The sequence below is a fragment of the Oenanthe melanoleuca genome, chromosome 13, assembly GCF_029582105.1.
Source record: "Oenanthe melanoleuca isolate GR-GAL-2019-014 chromosome 13, OMel1.0, whole genome shotgun sequence".
Taxonomy (NCBI): Eukaryota; Metazoa; Chordata; class Aves; order Passeriformes; family Muscicapidae; genus Oenanthe; species Oenanthe melanoleuca.
Window position 1 is genome coordinate 12,839,379 of NC_079347.1, and position 16,685 is coordinate 12,856,063.

The 16,685-nt window shown below is 41.4% G+C and overlaps 1 protein-coding gene across 2 annotated transcripts in view; it reads left to right on the top strand.

Moving 5' to 3' along the window:
• The window catches only part of FSTL4 (follistatin like 4), a 192,253-nt gene that overhangs the window by 47,051 nt on the left and 128,517 nt on the right, over positions 1-16,685 (top strand). For both annotated transcript variants that reach the window (XM_056502543.1, XM_056502544.1), the window contains exon 4: positions 13,875-14,123. In XM_056502543.1, coding sequence (XP_056358518.1) covers positions 13,875-14,123 — 249 coding nt within the window. The remainder of the gene's footprint in view (positions 1-13,874; positions 14,124-16,685) is intronic.

The window sequence follows — 16,685 nt, forward strand, 5'->3', positions numbered from 1 at the left end:
TTTGTTACCACTGCTCAATACCTTGTTCTTTTCTTTCCTCTTTTCATTTTAAAGGTACCTTTCAATAGCAGCTGCATCACTAAACCTTTCAAGCTGTGTTGATTTTGTTGGTTTGTTTTTTTTCTTGTTTTTCCTTTTTCCTGCTGTTAGTATTGAGTGTTTTGTGCTTGACTGATCATTCCTGGTGAAATCCTGTGTGAAGCAAGCTGTTGGTGGGGGGGTTATGCAGCTCAGGAAGCAGTTGCTCCATGGAGTAATGGAGCTAATGGCAATACAGCTGTGGGTACATCTGATGTTAAACTAGTATTATTTAAACTTTATGATGCAAGAGACTGCCAACTCTCCCACTTGCAGCATATAAATTATGTCAATTGCTTATGCACTTTTTTTAACCCTGATTTCTCTTGAATTATGGATGATAGACAGGGCCAGAATTTGCTTTTAGTGTTCCCTTGTGACTGTGTGTGTGCTGAGTGCACTGAGCAGTCATAATCTCTGTGTGTGCAGTCAGGGGATGGGGATGTGTAACATGGTTTGGGCTATGAGCATATAGCTTGTACCCTGACCATTTAGTGAGCTACAACATCTGAAAGCTGGAGCTGTTTTGGGGCAGGGTGGGTGCCTGGATGCCAGGTTTGGCCTGCCAGGGCTGGGAGGTTTCATAGCTGGGAGCTCCATGTCCTTGGTGGGCTTTTGAAAGCCAGTGTGATGTTCCCTTTCAAGAGAGCCCTCTGTCTTCCAGGCTTCATTGTGGGGAGGAATAATAGCTCCTGTCTGTAATGAAAATATTATGATTGCCATGCTTTGAAGTTTTCCAGCCCAAATGTGTGCATTCATCAAGCTATTCACTTAGTTGGCTGAATACTCTTGTGTGGGTAGGGAATGGCTTTGCCTGGAGCAAATTAAAGCTGCACACTCCAAAGGTGATGGGGCCCTGCCAAGCTGCTGGCCTTGCTGCAGTTTTGACTATTGGTACTTTTCCTCAGCAAGGAAAGTCTTTTAATAGATTTCAGTGCTGTGCATGGATATCATAGAACTTCTGTAGGAGCAAGTCAAGGCACTGCTGCTGTTAAGATAATTTCTGCAGGATTATTGAATAATGTGTGTTTTGAGGTGTACTAACAGCAGGTGTTTGTAAATTATATGACACAGCTCCAAACAGTGGTCTGCATTCCTGTTGCTCCATCTGGATTCAACATAAAATTTAAGACTATTTTTGCTGCTTAATTATGAAGAAAGTTCCACTCTCTGGCATATTGATTTTACAAGCATTAGCACTTTAATCAAAGAGCTCTGAAGTGTTGCACTTCATTAAGTGATCTTTAGGAGGAAAGTGCAAACTGTTTGCATTGGGTGAAGCCTGACCTTGCTGACAGCACTGGAAATGCCCAGTGCTGGGAGATGTTGGACATGAGTCTTGCTTGGAGTGGAGGCAGCAGAGCTCAGAGCTGTGGAAATGGCTGGGTGGAAGAAATTGCTGTAGTCAGGTGTTGTGGCAAGTGCTGCTCCAGGAAAACCCCAGAGCACTGTCAGGAACAGGCTGCCCAGGGCAGTGGTGGAGTCACCATCCCTGGAGGGATTTAAAAGAAATGTAGATGTGGCACTTGAAGACATGGTGTAGTGATGGACTTGATGGAATTGTGGGCTTTTCCAACCTAAATGTTCCTGTGATTCTGTGATTTCATAGAAAAAGCCTTAGGCTTGTGAAGCCATATTGAAGCAAATCTTAGTTTAGCTCAGAGGAGATGTGATATAAAATTCTTTGATGTGGCCAGATGAATCTTTCTGCAGATCCTTTTGCAGAACAAGGTGTTGCTATAGAAGCTCATCCAGCAGGAGCCAGTGGGGATCTGGGCTGGATGCTGCTCCCAGCTGTGCTGCCCATTGCTGCACATCAGGCTTCTGAGGGCACTTGGCTGGCCAATATTACATTTATCATACCATAATACTGTTTACAGGCATAATTATGAGGTCTTATTAATACTAAACATTGTAAAACAAACACATTTACAAATAATGGCTTCATAATATTGCCTAAATCATTGCTTTAAAAGTGGCTAGAATGTTACCTTATTACAGTAATGTTTAAAATCTTAAGTATGCCATCAAAGTTCTATTTCTTTTCATATTTTCCTTATTCTCCTGTTTCCTTATTTTTCTTTCTGCACTTTTATTTTTGACATTTTGGCATATGCAGACAGTCACCTGTAAGATGTATTTACCAAAATTGCTGTGGAGGCACTTCCAAAGTATTGAACTGTGTCTCTTCATGGCTGCAGCCTCTCACTGGCACACATATGTGTAAAATACTGTTATGAGACCATTTAATGGGTGCAGTTCATTAAGAGAGGAAAGAGAGGTGCCTGTTCTTCCCTGCCAACAGCTGTGTGATCCCCAAGGTGCTTTGCAAGCAGAGACCTCTCCAAAGACAATCTCTTAATCCTTGGGTGAGCAAATATGATGAGAATGTTCCGTGCCTTGTTGTGTGCTATGATCTAATTGAGATTTAATGCATTCTGCCATGTCCCTGCTGTGGACTCCCTTTGGACCCTCTGGTAAAAAGTGCAGCAGTGTTGGCAGTTTTATTTTTTTTTGGTTTTTTTTTTTTTAATCCCAATTTATGCCTTCCAAGCCTTTCAGGCTTTGTTGTTGTTGTTGTTGTTTGCACATGTGGAATAGTTGTGCTGGGAGAGATGCCCAAGAAGAGATGAGATCCTTGGTTTTCCTTTCAAAATGCAGTATTTGCTTTAAGAGTATTGAATATCATCTTTCTACTCCCACCCCTCTGTTTAATAACTATGTATTTGCTACTGATTATAAATCCCTTTGCACATCACACAATGTCATCTAATCCCACAGCAATATTTCAATATAAAATCAAATGAAATTGCCAGTACAAATGTGTGTAACAAATCCAGCAGGAGGAAGTTTTGGACAGCTTTTGGAGCCCAGTTGTTCTGGTCTCATAAGGGAATTCAAGCCCTCAAAGCTGCCTGTGCCAGCCTGGGGACACTGAGCCCCTGTCTCAGGTTCCTTACTTGTCAGGGACTTGCATTGGGTTTTCACACAAAAACTCCAAGAAAAAATGGTTGTTCTCCTCACCCCTAAACTTCAGTCCTGAGAATCCAAGCCCTTTCTAATGGAGGGACCTTTGCATGGGGAGGGATGCTGTAATTTTTAATAGTTTTATGTGCTTTAGCCACTAAAGTGGGCATTGTTGAGGCAAATAGGACTAAACGTGAACTTTGGGAGACTTGATTGCAGCTCAGGATCACTCCTGCCATCACACAGAGAGCAATTTACCTGTTTCTCATTTTCATTTTTCTCCCCCTCGCCCCTCCTTGCCAGCTGGCCATTCACTCCATTTTACAGTGACACCCAAGGGGTTTTTTATTTATTGACACTCTCACTTTTTTCCTCCAAAACTGGGACTCTGCACATTCTTCCACCTGGGTAACCTGGAGGGAGCCATTTAATGCCTGCAGGTTGTGTTGGAGTCAGTAAATCACCCTCCAGGATCCCTGTGGGTGAATGCAGTTCCCATTGGTGTCAGTGAGGATTATGAACATGAATAGTTGGCAGCTTTGGTTTGTCCTTTAGGTAGAGACAAATATTTCCATTGAAAAATGCAGATTTTAAAGTCAAAGCTGTGTTACATTATTTAGTGCAGAAAATTTTCAAATAATAATTTTATTTTTTTTTAAGCATGAGCCCTGTCTCATGGACAACCCCAGCTGTAGCAGCTCTGATGTTGTTTGAATCTCCCATGCTGGGTGTTAATGGGAACAGGAGCAGTTGAACACATGCACATCAATAGGAGACTCAGAAGCATAAAAATTGAGTTCTCTCCTGCCTTTTCCTTTCCTGTAGAGAAAACAGGCCCCATTAGGACAGAAAGCTTTGGCAAGGTGGAGTTTGCAGTCCAAGGCTGGAAAGCTGCTGCCATCCCCAGTGTGTTGTTCAGCAGAGGACTTTACTTTCCATTGCTGCCAGTAATCCTATTTACTGTGAGCACAGAATGCCAGCTGGATTTTGGCTGGTGGATGTGATGCTCTGTTCTGAATGGGTCAGGGCAGTTTTGAGCTGCAGTGGATCCCATGGAGGCACTGCCCAGCCATGGGTGGGGACTGTCAGCCCTTTCCAGGTCATGGTGTGATGGGAAGAGCCAGGCTGCAGGGAAGCAAACACAATTTTTGTCTCTAAAGCAAATATTTTTGGAAGTGAACTTGTTTCCCCAGGCATTTCCAGTCCTCCCTGTGGTGCTGCTCCTGCATTTCCTTTGTAAGCTTTATGCTCCTGTACTGCTGTGCTGAGCTGCAGAATATTCCAGCATGCCAGGCTGGTGGGGAGGCACTGGTGGGTCCTGGATGGGGTCTGCAGAGTGGGGACACCTGGGTGCCTTGCCAAAGGGCAGCACCAGCTGCCTCTCTGCTGGTATTTCATCACTTGAGCTCTATGTGCTTATGGAAAAGTGTCCTTGGCACAGGATGTTCCTATTTGCTATTTGGATGTATTTATTTATTGCCTTTACTCTTGAAGAGTCAAATATTGTGACTCTCACTGCTTTTTTTTTTTTTTTTTTTTCCTTTCTGGTCAGTCATCTAAAAGGATTGGTGGAAATGCTGCCTCTTTCTTTTGATCTGTTACATCATTCCCTTGTTCCCTCCAAGCTGCCCAAGAGCTCTGTGTGCTGATCCAAAGGGACAAGTGGCAATACAGAGACTGGGGTGACTGACTGGGAGTTTCTTTAATTTTCCCATCATTTACAGTGAGATTTACTTAATTTTTCTAAGGCATCAGGGAATGAGTTTGAAATACAAGGTAGTAGAAAAGCCCAGTTCCAGTCTCCTGTCTAAAATATGGTGCTACCAGTCCTTGGCTCATGCTGGGCATCTCATGCCTGCTTTAAACTGGTGCTACTGGTTTTCTGGGGCTTTCAAGGCATTCATCTCACCTGTGTTGAGATGCAGCCACTGCTTTGAGCTCCCAGCTGTCTGTGCTCACCTTGCACTCCTTTCTTGGTGTAGTTGTGCTGTATTCATGAGGATCAGCCCCACAACAGGCCCTGCACCAAAATGCCTTTTGTTCTGTTCCCTTTCTTGGACGAATAAAAAGGCCCCTAATGCTGCCTTTGCCCAGAACACTCTGATGTTGATGAGCTGATGGTTGCTGCTTATTCCACTTTTTTATCTCAACCTTTTCCTCTTCTGCTATTATATGTGACCCTCTAGTTTTCATTTGGTGCCTTTGTATTCAAAGTGAAACAGTGTTCAGTTGATTTTATCAGTTGTTGCTTGTTTTTATTCTGTGTACAGAGCACTCTGAAAGGGAAGGGAGTGAATGCATGCACTCTTATTTCATATCCACCCTTTCAGATCTAGCTCTCCCCATGTGTTCCTGGTGTGGGTGACTGAGGAGGGCTCCACACCCTGAATTCTGTCCTTGGCAGCAGGGGAAATCCTGGATGGACTCTTTGCATGGCTGTGGGGCAGCACTGATGCCTTGGAAGGGAAAAAGCTTTTGTGGGGTTGTGGGGGTGAGGGGAAGGGGCTCTGCCCTCCTGGGCAATTTCCCAAACCAGATTCCCAGCCTCACAAATTGAGAAAATTCATATTAAATTAAAACTATCTGTAACAAAAATACAGACATTGAATAAGCCCTTAATTAGTTATGGATTTTTATCTATTTTTTATCTCTTCTGAATTTTTTCTTTTTAGATTGTGAGTCTTAACCTGAGAAACCAGTGATATATTCTATTCCTCAGGATAAAAAGCAAAAGCAGCTAATCTTAGCATTTTGGTGCTAATGCTCCATTTCTGCACTGGTACCTTCAGAGCCAGTTTTAACATACATGAAGTTTAAAGGCTTTTCACTTTCAAAATAGCTTTCTAGTAGTTTTTTTTTTATCTTACTGTGTTATCCTTTCAGTAGTTTCAGTAGCCAATCACTCTTCCATCAGGTAAATGCACTTTAAAATGCTTCCTTCAGCACAGAGCAAATACAGAGAGAGTAAAAGGTTTGTAATGCAGAAGAAATGGCATTAATTCTGCTGTCCTCCTTTATAGCAGAGCACAGGGAAAAGTACTGGGGTTATTTACCTCAGAGTAAGATGAGATCTTGAAATGTCATATTCAGAGGAAATAAATCTCTAATCACAGTCAGAGTAATTTCCATTATTGGTGCAAAAGTGAAATCCTTGGAGAGGGGATGAGAAATAGTTTTGCCCCAGGGACAGAGCCTCAAAATTTGGGTATTAACAAAGGCTTTTAGGTCTGATGGGCACTTGTTGAGAGACTCAAGGGCTTTTTCCTATATGAGATCAAGGTTTCCATGTGTTAATGTTGGCTTCAGATGGAGATAAACAAAATATTTTGCATGTCTACAAAATACAGGTGTCCTGGCTTAGACAACAAATAGAAAATTAAACTAGTGGAGAATTACAAAATTAGCACTAGGTGCAGAAGACCTGCATGCAGTTGTTTTTAAAACAGTGCTTTTCCTTATTTCTTAGACTTGGAACAGGAGTTCATTAAGGATAAGAGAGAATGGGAAAGGGGATTGCAAATTGTTATTGATTGTGGAGATGTTTCAGTCTTGTTTCAAGCTCCTGGAGCGTTTCCTGCTCACTCTCACTGACCAGCACTGAATTAAAGCTCTGCAGTCTCTTGTGCTAGAGCAAGGGGAGCTGTGGGGGTCTCAAGAATTTGGGTGGGATGTTTGTATTTTTTGATACATGTTGGTTACATTGCAGTTAAAAGCAGCTCCTCTGCCTGACACCTGAATGCAGCTGTGGCTCCATGGTTTGGCTTGAGCAATGACCTGAGTGCAGCCTTTGAGCAGGTGCTGTGCTAATTTCAGGGTTATCTGCAGTCTCAGTGCAATATGGGTGCTGTCTTATGACTGTCCCATTGGAAGATGTTTGGTTTGTTTGGATTTGCTGTCATTTAAATGTGCTTTGTTCTTGAGTTTTTATGAACCTTAACAATGAGCACTACATAAGGTATGTAGAGAACACTTTAAAGACACATCCTATTCTTCTGACATGGAGTTTTGCCAAAGGAACCAGAGTATTAATGTGATCTATTTCCTCCAGATCTGAGAGAGATTTTCAGCTGCTTTTTTTTTTTTTTTTTTTTTTTTTTTTGGCTGTGGAATACTGAGAAAATTAAAACTACAGTCAAATAAAATACATTTGTGTGCACATATGCATGTTGCTACTATGCTTCACTGGGTTTCTCACAGCACTGGAAATATGGGTGCCCAAGGAAACATCAAATTAAATCACAAAATCATGAAATGGTCTGGGTTGGAAGGGACTTAAAAACTCATCTTTGCCCAGCTCTGCAGTGGCAGGTATACCTTCCACTGGACCTGGTTGCTCCAAACAATGCCCAGGCTGGCCCCAAACATTTAATCCTTCTGATCAATGCAGGAAATAAATTAATCTTTTGCTAACATTGTGTTGTCTCTTGTCCAGTGGATTGTAGGGACCCCCAAGCAGCTCACAAATGCAAGGAGGCATGTGATGCCAATGGGAACTGCACAAATTTACCTTTGTGTCTATACTTGCTGCACAAGAATGATAAAATAAAATTGCCTTCAGTGTGCAGTATCTATCAAAGATAGATTTACATAAACATTTAATAAACAGCAATTTTATTAATTGCCTCTTTACAGCTCTTTTAAGAAGAGAACAATCAGAAAAATTGTGCATAGTAAAACTTAATGGAAAGAATCTAAATATATATAGTGTCAAACCTGTGTTGGTGTTTCTTCCTCAGTACTGTCTTTATATGCTTTACATGGTTTGGATCTTTTCATCTCTATGTGTCTTTTGTCTCTTTTTTTCATGTTAGTGCCCTCACAGGCCTCAATACCATCCAAAAATAATATTTGATTAAGCTTTTGATCTCATAGTGGTTAGATGGATTTGAAATGGGACAAAATTAGGCTAATCACACTAAGAAAAGCATAGTTACTTCTGGTTTTCAATTGCCTTTTCATGATATGACCTCCAGTGGTTTTCAGAGTTCTGACAGATGCAGAAAGTAACATTAATTCCCATTTTCACATGTAAAAATTGCTACAGAAAATTTTTCTATAATATTGAGTGCTTCCTTGGTGTTGTTTTCAGGGTAACTGCTTGCTGTTATTGAGCTTCTGATGAGCAATTACAATTTGTTTTCATTTGGTATTAAACTGCAGAGAGATTCAGCAGTTCCCTTCATTCTGGTGTCCTTGGTGCACCTATTTGTTACAACCCTCCTCTCCAGAGTCTGTTTTCCTTACCTTTTGGGGTCAGTTTTGTTTTTTAAACTATGTGAATGCTCCTGAAATAACATGACTATCTAGGAAGTCTCAGTATCTTTTCTTCTGAGAAGGCTGTGCATATTATCCTGCCTTTTGTTTCATGTAGAGCATCTGAACTGGTGAAAATGATTGATTTTCTGTCTCCTCTTCCAAGGCTGATGTGTCCCTCTCCATCCTGCTCCAAGATATGCACAGAGCTGTGTGTCTCATGGATCTTGAAAGAAAAGAGTTTGTACCTGTAGCAGATCATATGCTTGAAGCATCTTATTCTCTGTGTTATTCTCCAGGACAAGTCACCATTTGTGCTTTATAAAAATGAATAAATTATGCTAACAGTAGGCTAGTAACAGAGATAATGAAATTGCTGTTGCCTTCCCCAGGTGATTCACCCTGGCTTCTCTGCCTCTCCACTCTCATGTCAGCATGCAATGAAAAATCCAGAAACTCTTAGAGCAGACTATTTGGAAATTCCTGCTTTGTTTCCTTTCTTACTCTGTGGTGGCAGTAATGACATATGCAGCACACAATTTGCTTGCTGATCATAACTCAGGCTCAGTATGTAGCTCAACTCTGGTTGCTTCCAACCATGAGTTACTCAAGAATCTACTGAAGATGTGCTGGGTAAGGAAGGTTTAGGAAGCTGTGCTGCAGCATCTGACTTTGTGTCATCAGCAAAAATTAGTTGTGGCAGGGGAAGTGCATGGGAAGTGTGTGGTTGTGTATAATCTATGTGTGAAGGGATGTATGTAAATACATACTTGAGCTATGCATCTGTGTATGTCACTGTCATAGAGGGTTTGATTTTATTTTTATTTTAATACAGCATTTGCAAGGTGCAGCATTGCCAAGGAAGGACTTGGTATAGAAGCTTCCAGTTTCAGTCATACATAATTAAAGTTTCCAGTTTTAGCCCTAGCTGTGATGTAATGTCTAAGCTTCTTTCTCCAGCAGTAAACCTGGGTACCCAGCTGCCTGCTGGAGCTCACTGTTACTCGAGGGCAAACCCACTTTTTACATATAAATGTAATAGTTTACATTTCTGCTGTGTATAAGTCACTTTTTCTGAGCAGTGATATGATAGAGCTGTTTGGTTTTTGGGTTTACTTTCTGCAATGGGTTTGTCTGGTGGTCCTAAGTGAAACCAGTGCTTGTCCTGAGCCCAACCTTCCTTTGGGAGTTTTGAGGAAGTAAGAAATAGGATTGTATTTGGGAGTGAAGAAAAAAAGCAGGTGTGGCTTTGTTGGAGTGTGAAAAACACGGGCCTCTCCCAGTCCCTCAGAGAGAGAATGGAATGCAGGGATTGAATTAAAATCTTTAGAGAAATTAAAGTACCCTAAGCCACACAAATATGAAGTATAAGTCTTAGTTTATAAGTAAGAATATATTTTAAGTGCCTTAAGAAAGTAAAAAGCCTTAGGAAGCAGTGTAAAGAGCAAGATTCAGTGAGAGTTCAGAAACTTAGCTCTAGACATAAGGAAAACACAGTAAGAATATTGCTTACATTCTTTAGATAGGACAGACAGAACTAAATGCCTAAATAGATCTATATGTGCAAGTTATGCATAAAAATTAACACCACTTTTGTACTATAGAACTAGAATTCTAATAGGTTTAGAAGAAATGCTTTAGGTTCATGTTTTAGCTCATTGGGTAATTAACAATAAAAATCCATGTACTGGGGAGAGCTCCCTCTCTCCTCACTGCCATCATCACCACCCAGAAGAAGACAGGAGCTGCTGCTGCACTTCTGCCTTTTCTTGGGACTCCGCCCCAGAGAGCTGCCTCTGCTTTTATTCTGGACTCTATGCCAGGAAATGTTTAGAATGGACTTTGTCCTTTGGGACTCTCAGTCCTTGAGACTGATGTGCACCTACAAATAAACAACTTTACAGCACCCAACAACTGCTCTTGCCCCTTTGAAGACCTAAACCCATAACAGTCTCAACCTGCACTAGTCTGATCTGTAACACACTGAGTGGATGCAAAAGGTAGATGAGGTCCCTATCTTAAAGAATTAATGTGCAGTTAGAGGATGTGCATTTTCCAACGTGGCAGGAACCTTTTAATTTCCTCATTAAAGTCTTTCTTTGAGAAGCAGGCAGCCTGTTAACCAGCCTTATGAAATTCCTGGATTCAGTTATTTTCTGCCTGCACCAAGCTCTTGTCAGTTTTCCACTAGAATTCCAAATTTCTCAGGAACAACCAGGAACTAATTTGAAAAGTGTGTTCATGGGTGTAAGAGACTGGGCTTCCTCTTGTCCCTGCTTCTGGACTTAAAGCAGTGTAACACCTGAGACTCTAGCTTTGTTGAGCACAGTTAATTAGTGCTGAAGAGGGGCTTGTTTTGCAAGATGATAAACTTTTGACCTATGTAAGTTACTTTCTTTGCAACTAATAAATTGAATAATTTATATTTATTTATATTTATATTAATTTATATTCATTTATATTTATTTATTAATACTATGCACTACAGTGGGGCTCATAAGTACTTTGTGCAGTTAGTTGGCAGTTTCACTTGATTGCCTTTCCCATTGCTGTTTTTAATAATCCTTGTGAGAATGAGGAATTCAAGTAAAAAAAAAAGCAGTGGAAGGCATGTTTCATTAACAAATTTTTGATGTATCATTAAAAAACTTAAAAATCCCATTCTAATAAAAAATGTTTGTCTTCAGTTAGGCAAATTTTATATTGCAAATCAAAATACCAAAAATACTTGAGGCTCTTATGAGGGTTTTGCTGCTGTCAGGGCAGGGTGCAGCTGTCACCTGCTCAGATGTGACCTGGTGCATTAAATCAGGGCACTACCTTGAATAAGGAGGCAGCAATAACCTTCAGCAAAGTGCATAACACAGTCCTTGGCTGGTGCAAACTCTGAGAGATCAATTTTTAGTGATCAAGGCAGCCCATGCAGGTCTTTGCTGTAGTTATACCTGAATTTCATTTATATAGACAATAATAGCTGCTGAATCTGGATTTTTAAATAACTTTAATATCAACAACGGCCTCCAAAAGATGTATTTTGAGGCACATTGTTATTGGAAAGGCAAGTGCTTGTACTGATGCAGGTCCTGCCACTGAGAAGGTCAGGAAGAGGATGCTGGACCAGAGCTCCTCAAGTCCTCATCCTCTGGGCTGCTCTGATTTACAGCAGGCACTGATAAATAATATGACCTTTACAGTGAGGTCTCCCTGAGGTCACAAAATTTGCATTTCTGAGGATAATTTGCAAAAATTCTGGAACAATTAGTAAAGTATAGTCAGATATTCCTTCCATGGACTGTACTTTTTGCACTGCTCAGAGATGCTTTGACCTTCTAGTTTATTACAAGTCAGGAAAAGTCAATATTTCTTAGCTTGCCAAGTTGGAGGAATTTTAATGAGTTATTGAGTCAAGTAGTTAATCCTCCAATAACAGACTTTTTTTCCTTTTTAGATTTACAGTGATAAAAACAAAGGCTTAATGGGGACCAGAAAAATGGGGTTTGTTAGAAACTCTTGCTTGTTTCTGTGCACATGCTTTTAACCCCTTGACCACAAGCAGATGGAATGGAGCTTCAGCACTGGGACATTTTGTATTGGCATGAAATGCTGGGCAGGCAAGGGCTGTGTTGATGTTAGCAGGGAATTTAACATGATAAAATGGGATTGAAGTAGCTGGTACTGATGCCTCTCACATCCCTTTCACATGTGATAAGGGGCTATGGATGAGGTCTGGTCTGTGCTCCTACACTGAACTGTTTGGCTGCTGGAAAAATCTCAGAAGGGAACAGCCCTGGGTGTACCTTAGAAGATGTGGCTGTAGGATGTGTTCCATTGGTGCTGCAGCACATCTGGAGTAGTGCTTGCACTTGAGCATCCTCTGAGAGCTGGCACACACCAAAACCTTTCCAAGAGCCAAACCTGCATGTGGTAAATATAGAGAAAAGGGATTTGCTTCCAAACCATCTTGTTGGTCTAGACTGAGTCCCTAGCTCAGGAGCAGCCAGAGTCTCTGGCTGTTGGAAGGCTGTGCAAGGCTGGCAGTGAATTTTTCACAAGGAAAGGCTTATTCCTGGTATAATTATGCCTTTTGCAATTCCCCTTTGTAATGCTCAACTTGGTGAACTCCAATTAGCATAGAATAATCTAATTTCCTGAAACTCTCTTCGTTGAGTGTAATGCTAATTATTGCTCTGAGTAGTGGCTTGTTTGGAAGTGCCCTGTCCTGTGTGAATTATAGTAATTACAGTTTTCTGTAAGCCTTTAAGTGAGGAAACTTCATAAGCAGAAAACATTATAGCACAAGGGCAGCTTCCTTACCCTCTTAACAGCATCAAACAGCACAGTATTAGTCAGAATATCATACCCAGTGAATTTTTGAAAGTAGTAGAAAGTTATTTTTCACTATGTGTCATTACTCAGAGTATAGGAATAGATACTGATGGTCACTTTTACAATGACTAGTGTTTTCCCATGTCATTCTCATCAGTGATATTCAGTAACATTCCTTTCAGTAATAGTCTTTCTTGGAGGTTATTTTTTCAAATCTCTATGTAGTTGTTTGAGCTTTCCTTGAAACCTGTGTGAATTTTAGCCTGGAGGATATTCTGCTACTGGGTGGGAGCTTCTGGCTCCCAGGGTGAGAATTGGACTCTAAATGTGGACAGGAGCTGAGTGCTGACACTTAAAGCACTTTGCTGAGTTTTGTGGCTGGACTAGTGTAGGGTTTCAGGTTGTTTTCTGAGTGTAACTCATGGTTGATAATGTGGGCACTGAAGTGCTCTCACTGAGTTTTATTCTGGGCCCCAGTTTCATGAAGAGTTAGAAGAACAGCACTGTTGGGGAGAGAATAGAAAAAGCTTATGAGTGCTTAGCAAGTAATTCTGAAATAGAGATATTGGCATACTTTGACATAGACGCTGAAAACATACATGTGAAGGCTTGAGGCCTCTTTCTTTGTTTAGACAATACCAAATGCCACAAATACTAAAGAACCAACAGACATTTTGTCTTAAGCCTGGCAGGAAAGGTTTGAAGATAAGGGTTACAGATAAGAAAGCCATAAAACATGGTAATTTAGTAGTTTCTATAGGCTGCATGCAAATATTAGGAAATTAGTATATTGTATTAGATTGGTTATTGGAAATTAGAATATTTATTATAGAAGAATACTTATTGTATTGTAAATGGAAAATCGCCCTCTTACTTTTTACCTCTTTAATTTCTCTTTAAGCTCTCTCTTAACCCCTTGCTCTTATCTTCATGCTCTACACTCTTTTTTGCACCCACACCTTTATAATAAACTACAAACCTAAAAACCAGAGAATAGTAATCTCCTGAGTCTGTCCAGCAGCCGTCCAACAATCCACCCCCACACAGCACTTTCCAGTAAAGCACTTTGAGCACACTCAGTGTTGGGATAAGGGAGAGCTGGAGGTCTGGGAGTGCAGATCTGAGCAGCCTCTTCAAGCTGCTGCTGCTGTTCAAAGGGGAGCTTTGCCTCCAGAACCTGCTCCTGCTCGTGTCAGGGCTGTGTGCTCTGGTGGGACAGTGTCTCACGGAGGATTTTCTGCTCCCTGCAGCGCTGCTCGGGCAGGACAGCCGGCGCCCATCCTGCGGGAAGAAGCGCTGCGGCCGCGGCAGCGAGTGCGTGGTGAACACGGACACCAGCCAGCCCGAGTGCACCTGTGTCCGGCGCTGCAAGCCCAGCTACATGCCCGTCTGTGGGTCTGATGGCAGGTTCTACGAAAATCACTGCCAGCTGCATCGGGCCTCGTGTCTGCAGAGGAAGAGAATATACATTATCCACAGCAAGGACTGCTTCTTCAGAGGTAGGGCACTGTTGAAATAAATACTTTGTAGAGCTTTCATCACTCCTCGTAATCCTGGTAAATGGCTGAATGGTATGTTTTATTTCTAAGAGCTAAATTTTTCAGGGATGATTTATTCCAGGACAGCAGAGAACATACACAATGCTTTATGCAGCTATTAAGCCCCCGAGTGCCATCACCATGCAAAATGCAATCATACTGGGAACTGGTAAATAATTAACATCACTGTATGCACTGTGTGCACTGTAGTTGTGCTGCTCAGTAGTTTCAGCTGCTAGTGTAATAACTTTTTACAATCCAATTAATTTGAAAAGGCTTTGAACAAGACAAAGATGTTAAGAAAAGATGGTATAAACAAAAGTTAGCTGCAACATTGAGAAATGAAAATCTAGTTAGGCAAATGACACAGGCAAAGGAAAGGAGCTGTTTAAATTAAATAAGGAGTGGATACAGACTTTAAATAACTTTAAAGACAGTTCTGCTTAACAGTGGGATGCATACATCTGGAGCTCTTTTACTAGTTCAATAGCAAATTACATTATCATCTTTGCACCAAAACCAGTCCCATGTCTTTCCCATTAATATTTGGTATGCCATGTACCATCCTGCCATCTAGGGAGACTGCAGGAGTAGGAGCATGTGATAAAAGGCCAGGGAATGGAAGAAGCTGTAAATTATTTTGCTTCTAATGAGAGGTCTCATAAAGGGCCTCACTGGAGCATATCTTGAAAGCTCATTGTCAAATATGACTCCATATACCTACAGGAAGATTTGAGTGGATTGTTGCACATATATCCAGTGACATTTACGTGATCAAATATGAAAATAGTTCCTTTCTCTTCAGCTCACTTAGGCCCCCATGGAGATTGGCTGTATACAGAGCTATCCATCGTGAGTTCCTCTTTGCTAATGTAATGCTGGAAGAGCCTGTTTAAGAAACAGGAGTCCTTTGAAGAGTCTTATTAACATGTCCTTGTGATACCCTTTGGAGATAGAAAAACAGTGCCATTCTTGTGTTTTGGAGAAGACCTTGTGTCTTTTTGTGACCAAAATTTTTCCAGTGGTGCGTAGGCAGTGCATTGCAAAGTGTCATTAGTTTTGAAGATCTGGCTTGGAAAGGACAGCACAGCTGGTCAGTGCATTGATTTGGTGAACACCTTGGGTTAGTTTGTCACAGGCAGCTTCTAAATTTACCAAAGCAGGTAATTAGGATCAATAGACCTTGTAGGAAGTTAATCATGGAAAGGGGTCACCCAAAGGCATATTTCAGGCACATGAGCACATCAAGGCAAAGAGGAACTTTTTGCTTGTCTCATTGAAAAGGAGCATCTAAACAGGACACCTGTGCCTTGCTCCAGCTGCTGTGCTTCTGCCTCTGGGTATCAAGTCAGATCAGGGGATGGATCAGCCTGGAATCAGTGTCCATCCCTGAGTAAGATGCAGGTGGGCCCCTGCAGCATGAGAAACCTTGGAAAGAAAGAGAATGTTGGAGGTGCTCAGCACCCCCCCCGCCACAATTCAGGGAATTTTCTTCCCCTGACTACCAAAAACAGTCCTTGAGGTTTTCATTCTTGACATCACCTCACTCTTTATGACAGTGCACCTGCCCCGGGTTCTTATTTGTTCCTTATTGCACATAGTGTTAAAGAAAATGAGTTCTTATTGCAGTAATCAGCCCCTGCAGTGGCTGTATTATGCCTAATGATACAATGTCATGCTTGAATACTTCCCTGAGCACACCATGAAATGATGTCAGAAAGTAGGAGTTTTGTGTCCCAGTTTAAAGTAACCCTTGAACTCTTGCCAGGGAGCACTGCTCAAATCTGCTTTTCAGCAGAATAACAGCTTTATGTAAGGGAAGAAAGAAACTAGCTCACTTCTCTTCCCACGTGAATAAATGAAAATGTACTTCACAGCCCTGTCTGCAGAGATAACATACAGAAAAAGTTTAAGTGGGGAGTAATTCCACAGAGTGGCACTCCACAGAAATACTTGGCTTCAGCGTTTTTTTCTACCATGCAGTTCCTGAGTAACCTTCTGTGCATTGCTCTGTTTATTGGTACATTAGCTACCTGTTTCTAAATGAAGAATGATAGTGGTTTCTTTTAAATCAAAATTTTCAGTCAGCAATTAAGGTGCAGGATTTTAAGCACCATTTTAAATGTAACATGAAATTTAAGACTTTGACTGGAGAAAAACATTTAAGGTGCAAAATCACAGAATCCCAAAATGGTTTGGGTTGGAAGTGACCTTAATGAGCCTCCCATTCCAGCCCCATTGGTGTGGTCTGGGACACCTTCTGCTAGACCAGGCTGCTCAGGTGTGCATCACTAAGCATGTTTTCTGTTTGCTTTCAGTCAAGTAGATAATTTAATTATTTGTGTGCAGTCAGACTGATAAGTGGGCTGCTTCATGTTTTTTTGTCCACATTGACTTGTTCAGTTAAGACTTAAATTCCAGTGTAGGGCTGAGGGACACTGCAGACTGGATGTTTGTGTGTGCTCTGCCAGTTTGCCCAGTTACCAGTGACAAACTGATGGACTTAAGGTAAGACAGAGATCA